At 39.7% G+C, this 7,551-nt stretch overlaps 1 protein-coding gene across 1 annotated transcript; it reads right to left on the bottom strand.

Annotated features, from left to right (window-relative positions):
* Positions 1–3,975: 3,975 nt before the first annotated feature.
* On the bottom strand, positions 3,976–6,798 carry LOC131930857 (uncharacterized). The gene is made up of 3 exons (XM_059287521.1): positions 6,489–6,798; positions 6,006–6,146; positions 3,976–4,031 (listed from the first exon to the last, which is right to left on the bottom strand). Exons 1-3 carry the CDS (start codon positions 6,796–6,798, stop codon positions 3,976–3,978), a joined length of 507 nt encoding a protein of 168 aa, XP_059143504.1.
* Positions 6,799–7,551: the final 753 nt, after the last annotated feature.

The raw sequence follows: 7,551 nt of genomic DNA, 5'->3' as shown, positions 1-7,551 counted from the left end.
CTAAAGATACTTGAGATAGTTAATACAATTTGTGTTTTTGAAGATGTTACGTTGGGCTAAAAATTTAAATAATTGGGATTTGCTAGACACTGGACAAACTCAAGCTCAATTTAAGAACGGGTTCTCTGTTGATCCTCAGTTTCACCAAAACGCTTCTCTTTTCTATTCATTTTTACTGCAATGTTTTTTCATTGTTTATACGACTATTGATTTTACGGTTCTCCGAGTATCAACAAGACGTTGTTTTGTTTATTTCTGGCATTAAAACCCGTTTGAGGACATTATTCTTATATGTTGAGCTACGCACTGGATCATCCGGCTAAAACATCTATAACTACTGAAAAAAAGAAAATTAAATAAGTATGCAAACATATAATATATAGGTTTTAAGGTAAGAAAATAAATCTTCCTTCATCTCTTTAGTAAAAGTATTTGTCGCTTGTCAAATCACTTACATATTTTAGCAACTTCATTCGATTATGTCCCCTTATGTTTACAGGTTACCATCACACATCACCCGTCATTAATTCCAATCTGTTGTGTTACTACAAATGTTCTACTTCTCAGAGGCGTATCCAGGTTTTCGTTGTAGGGGGAGCGAAAAGAGCAAAAAAAGGCGTTCTTTATACGTGTATTATATATATATATAATTACTAGCTGTATGTCATTACTTCGCTATGATGTAAAATAAATTGACCTTGTCAAAATTTCCCCACCACTACGCCGTTTGCTCATAAGTAAATTTAAATAGAGGTGCCACATCAGTTGTATTTGTTTCTGTATTGTAATTTTTAAAAAAATTATTCACACGATTCAAACTGTATATATAAAGTAATTATGTGTGAAGTTCTATGTATAACATTTTCTAATTTAATTATTTGTAAGCAAATATATTATACAGTTGCCTTATACTTTACACCCCTCTTGCCAAGTGGTACTACCCGTAGAGGTTTTTTAAACATTGCATTGCATCGTAATGGTTATTTTTAGAATGGCAAACTGTTGCAGCTGTTAATACGTGTTGTAAACGTAGACACTACTAGACTAGTACAATAATGCTTAATCGCTGCATGAAAAGAAATCTTGTGATTTACATAGATGTGCCGACCAAAAATATTTTTTTAACAAATATCATTGTTTAAAACTTTGAGTTTAAAAAGTTTCCAAAAAGGCGCCACTTTGCTGAAAATGGCCAGCTCCCCCTGCTCCCCCCCCCCCCCCTGCGTACGCTACTGTATCACTGATGTATGGTGCTAAATTTAGGTATAAAATAGATTAAAAATTAATTAATCGCATTCTATAAATAAACATTTTGATCAATTTCGGATGTATTGAATACTTAGTATACATGTTTTAATTTCAGGTGCAATAATGTAGCCCGCTAAATTTGCTCATCATTTGTGTCTTTCTCAACTGTCACTATAGAAAGGGAAATAATTCAGACATTCGATTACATCTCATGCAGAGATTTTGCGATGTCGCCTTTAGGCGCCAGACCTATGACACTAGTGAAGAGATACATTTAAAAAAAAAAAAATAATTACAAACTCCCCTCATAGAACTTGCAATAAGTTTTTTTATTTCTTTTCTAAAGGGGAATAACTCAAGATTAGATTAAAATTTTCATAGAAATATTAGCATAACTTAAATTGCCAAAAAACCTGTTGTGTAAACAGTGTATTTAAAACGTTAACATCTTTAAATCATAAGCGAAATACTTTTCGCACCTGACCGAAAATACGAAAGATGATGTAGAGTTAACGTGTTTCTGCGAACTCGGTATTATAAGGAATACTTTGTTTAACACGGTACCTTAACTTAGGGAATCAAGCCTAGATTTGAACCTTAGACTTTTGGCTCATCAGTGGGCTCTAGGCCGTACCATTGTCCAGCTTTTATATTTAATCAGATAACAACGAAATAACAAATTGACGAAAATTTTTGTATTGCAGTCATAAACATAGACCTTTTAGTAATAGGAATGGCTAGTAGTTAGTGCACATATTTGAGTTTAGATATCAGTTGCAATGGCTACTTTGAGAAATTATCCAAGCCACAAGGCTTCATCAAATACAGTCACAAATGTAAAATAAACAACACTCTTCAAAATATGGCACAACAGCTTGTAAGTGGCAGGAAGTGGGTTTTTTTTAGGAGAAAAAAAATGATGACTTGACCTTTACGTCACGGTGTGATTGTTATGTGTGTGTGTGTGTGTGTGTGTGTGTCTGTGTGTGTCTGTGTGTATGCACGTAGGCCAAGGCGATTTGCCCAAGTACTGAATATAATTGATGAGTTTAGTCGGTGCAGAATATAAGGAGAAGGGAATATTTCTTTCTTATAGAGATGTTAAGCATTTTAAATAATAATGAGGGCAGAAGGTATCTTCGAGTTATTGTATGTATATTTGCTAAAATTTATCTTAGATCTGTCTCAGATATCTTTTTAGTCTAGGCTATACAAGTTATTTAAAACTGTGATATACTGGCTAAAGTTGTTATTTCACTAAGTTATCTGGTATCCAAATTTTTTGTTGTTGTTTATTTTGCTAGCTTTGTGTTTATTATAAGTGGAAAAGACCCTTTAAACATCAGTTGTCGCTTGTTCAGAAACTAAATTCCCCTTGTTTCATAGATCTGCCTGGGCAAGATGTCTATTAAATAGACAGAGTACTTATGCTACCCCAATCGCTCAGAGAACAAACTGACTAGCCGGTTCAAAGCATCGTGCTGGGCATTAACTGCAAGTAATGAAACACGAAACAGCCCCGCTGGAAATTTGAAAGAGAAATCTCTTCAATGTGTGGTCTCTAGGCCACTACCGGGGGAGTGCAAATCTCCATCTGTTAAACACTGGGTTTGGTGGCTTCACGTGCTTATTGGCTCACGTCCGCCTGTCACCCCCAGAAAGGAAACAATCCCCTGGCTTTTGCTCTACGTGAGTAGCCATCAAATGACCGGTGTATGACAGATCTACGTGAGTAGCCATCAAATGACCGCTGTATGACAGATCTACGTGAGTAGCCATCAAATGACCGGTGTATGACAGATCTACGTGAGTAGCCATCAAATGACCGGTGTATGACAGATCTACGTGAGTAGCCATCAAATGACCGGTGTATGACAGATCTACGTGAGTAGCCATCAAATGACTGGTGTATGACAGATCTACGTGAGTAGCCATCAAATGACCGCTGTATGACAGATCTACGTGAGTAGCCATCAAATGACCGGTGTATGACAGATCTACGTGAGTAGCCATCAAATAACCGGTATATGACAGATTTACGTGAGTAGCCATCAAATGACTGGTGTATGACAGATCTACGTGAGTAGCCATCAAATGACCGGTGTATGACAGATCTACGTGAGTAGCCATCAAATGACTGGTGTATGACAGATCTACGTGAGTAGCCATCAAATGACCGGTGTATGACAGATCTACGTGAGTAGCCATCAAATGACCGGTGTATGACAGATCTACGTGAGTAGCCATCAAATGACCGGTGTATGACAGATCTACGTGAGTAGCCATCAAATGACTGGTGTATGACAGATCTACGTGAGTAGCCATCAAATGACCGGTGTATGACAGATCTACGTGAGTAGCCATCAAATGACCGGTGTATGACAAATCTACGTGAGTAGCCATCAAATGACTGGTGTATGACAGATCTACGTGAGTAGCCATCAAATGACCGGTGTATGACAGATCTACGTGAGTAGCATTCAAATGACCGGTGTATGACAGATCTACGTGAGTAGCCATCAAATGACCGGTGTATGACAGATCTACGTGAGTAGCCATCAAATGACCGGTGTATGACAGATCTACGTGAGTAGCCATCAAATGACCGGTGTATGACAGATCTACGTGAGTAGCCATCAAATGACCGGTGTATGACAGATCTACGTGAGTAGCCATCAAATGACCGGTGTATGACAGATCTAGTCATCGGATGAGTTCGTGTCGGCACTATACAAGAGTCATCGGTCTTTGTTTCCGAGGGTCAGATCGTAATTTGATGAAGTCTATGAGGACAATAATTCACACAAGAGAAGTTTTTAAAGCTTTATTTAGATAAAAATGTATCAGTCTGTCCGTTTGTCCGTCCGACCGTGTGTTGTTTGTTGTCTGTCCGTGTCTCTCACTGTCTCTGTATGAGGCAATCTTGTAACTCAATCTTAGCCTACTAAGAATCAAATGACTGATGAAAAATGGGATGCACATAGCTAACACGAAAGTTTCGAGTTCGAATCGTGTTAAGGCCAGTCGAACGTCCCTGAGTTCACTCAGCTCCGTTGGGTCCCTAACTCATGTTGGGGAAAGTAAAGGCAGCTGGGCATAAAGCTGACCACATTATGTCTTCATATCTCGAGATCACAGAAATAAGTGACCTCTACTTAACCTGCCTAAACGCCTCAACTTTCCCTAATTCAGGTACATTAGAGCTGGATGGACAAAGGGACGTCCTACGTATTTGAAAAAATTCCAGGAAATATTTTAATGAGTGCTCTCCCATTCGAGCACACCGTCTTAACATTGAGTGTATGAATACATTTGATTCACAATTTACAAAAAAAATTCAGTTACAAACATTACTTTTAAAAAAAAAAGAAATGCATAAGTTTATGATCACATTTTGTTGACCCCCCTCCTCGTCAAAAGTCTAACCCCTCCCCCCCCATCCTTGTGGAGTGACGTCCTTTATGGTCGACTTATTTATTAAGTTAAATTATCCGTATGCTACTTATTTCTTTAGGGCTAAGCACTAAAGAAAAAACCAGATTAAAATAGCGGGCAGGAAACTACAAAGGTGAAATAAAAATGAAGATGACTCCTGAGATCACGTCTTTAATCAGAAACTACCCGGCATTTCGTGAGGCGCAAACGAATAGCGTAGTGTGTTTCTAATGTCTTCAAGGTTGGGAATGATTGAAAGATAGAGACTCACTCAGATACTGCTGTCAGGTTTTGTCTGGTGTAATCATTACATATGGCGGTGTAATAGTTATATAGGACAGTGTCTAGATTATATGACGTTGGAATGATTTCTTAGAATATTTGATGATAAAATAGCACAGTGTAATGAATATATAGGACATTGTAATGATTACATAGGACAGTGTAATGATTGCATGCGACAAGTAAAGATTTTAGAGGACGGTACAATAATTTTTTTTTATTTGTATGTGCTTTAAAAGCTTTGACCTTTATAAAATTTTCGCTTTTGCCGTTTTTGTTCGCTTTATCTAATAATCTCGCTTTTTGGTGTGAATTCTTGTTGTTAATTACTTTTTTAGTTTATTTAGTTTTTCAATACGTTATCAGTTTTTCCAAAATGAGTAAATTCATTTCAGATCAAGGTGATAAAATGACATAAACAAACAAAAACTCACCCCCCCCCCCACCATCCCATTTTTTAAAACTATTGTTTTGAAATTATTTCGGTTCTTTCGTGTTGTCTATGCATACCATGTTTTTAAAGAAACTTTGCTCTAATACAGATACCGCTATAAAATACAAGCTCACAATAATCAATATCTATTTGTCAGTGATCAAAGACCAAAAAGTGTTGTGATGTTTTAAAGTGGTCCATTAACCAGCTTAGCTCAGCTTCAACGTATGAGATTAACCTGTCTTAGTGTTGGTTATCTGCTTAAGCCACAGATAAGGGCTGATCAGGTCCATACCCTGTTTGACCTTGACCTAGAAACTATCTGGGCTGGTTGAGTTCGATTTCTAGACGAAGAAATGCGCTCGTCTGTACTGCGCGGCGTGCGAAATGTGACGTGTGACGTGTGACGAGCGAGATGTGACGTGATGTGATGCGTCACGTGTAACGTGTGAAGTGTGACATGTGACGTATGACGTGTGACATAGAACGTGTGACATGTGACGTATGACGTGCGACATGTGACGTGTGACGTCTGACATGTGTCGTGTGACGTGCGACTTGTCACGTGCGACATGTAATATGTGACATGTGACGTGTGACGTGTAACATTTGACGTGCGACATGTTTTGTATGACGTGCGACATGTGACGTGTGATGTGCGACATGTGACGTGTGACATGTGATATGTGACGTGTGGCGTGTGATGTGCGACATGTAATATGTGACATGTGATGTGTGACGTGTGACATGTGACGTGCGACATGAAATATGTGACATGTGACGTGTGACGTGTAACATTTGACGTGCGACATGTTTTGTATAACGTGCGGCATGGGACGTGTGACATGTGACGTGTGACATAGAACGTGTGACATGTGACGTATGACGTGCGACATGTGACGTGCGACATGTAATATGTGACATGTGACATGGAACGTGTGACGTGCGACATGTGACGTGTGACGTGCAACATGTGACGTGTGACGTGCGACATGTTACGTATGACGTGCGGCATGTGACGTGCGACATGTAATATGTGACATGTGACGTGTGACGTGTGACACGTGACGTGCGACATGTTTTGTATAACGTGCGGCATGGGACGTGTGACATGAGACGTGTGACATAGAACGTGTGACATGTGACGTATGACGTGCGACATGTGACGTGTGACGTGCGACATGTGACGTGTGACGTGCGATATGTGCCGTGAGACATGTGACGTGTGACGTGTGACGTGTGACGTGCGATATGTAACGTGTGACGTGCGACATGTGACGTGTGACGTGTGACGTGTGACGCGCGACATGTGATGTTTGACGTCTGACATGTGACGTGTGACGTGTGACATGTGACGTGCGACATGTAACGTTTGACGTGTGACATGTGACGTGCGACATGTGACCTGTGACATGTGACGTGCGACATGTGACATGTGACATGTGACGTGCAACATGTTTTGTATAACGTGCGGCATGTGACGTGTGACGTGTGACATGTGACGTGTGACATAGAACGTGTGACATGTGACGTATGACGTGCGACATGTGACGTGTGACGTGCGACATGTGACGTGTGACGTGGGACATTTGACGGCGATTCTCTCTAGTCGAAGATTTACGCCGTCCACAATAAAAAAAGATTCATGCTCACCGTTTTAACAAATCATCACAAAAAAATAACGCAAATCTCACCCGCCCCCCCCCCTCCCCCCCTCCAGGCGAAAACACTGTGTTTTAACCTCAATAATTTTTACAGTCCGAGCCCAAGACACACGGGGAAGATGAAGTAGAGTTCATCTGTTTCAATAACTTCGAGTTAGCTACCCATCAAAACTGGGTGGACTCAAAGATGTCCTACGAACTCGAGCCCGGAATCCGAACTGGAAACTTTTGGGTTAGCAGTCTAGCGCTCTACCGCTCAGCCTTATAGACTACCCAATAAACTTTAACCAAAATTATATATTATTACATATATCCTAACAATATCTAAATACTATGGTTTTAATATATTCCAGGAAAGGGATGCAAGATGCTATAGGATGATATAATGAGACTGCCGCCATCACTGGTAAAGCAATCACTAGTTTGCGTTTCGACGGTGGCATAGATGATTTACTAGAGGCAGAATTTTTTTTCTGAATGGAGATCTAT

This window comes from Physella acuta, unplaced genomic scaffold (genome assembly GCF_028476545.2).
Source record: "Physella acuta isolate Inbredline_101_S28 unplaced genomic scaffold, ASM2847654v3 ptg001860l, whole genome shotgun sequence".
Classification (NCBI taxonomy): domain Eukaryota; kingdom Metazoa; phylum Mollusca; class Gastropoda; family Physidae; genus Physella; species Physella acuta.
This window is presented reverse-complemented; position numbering and strand designations above follow the sequence as displayed.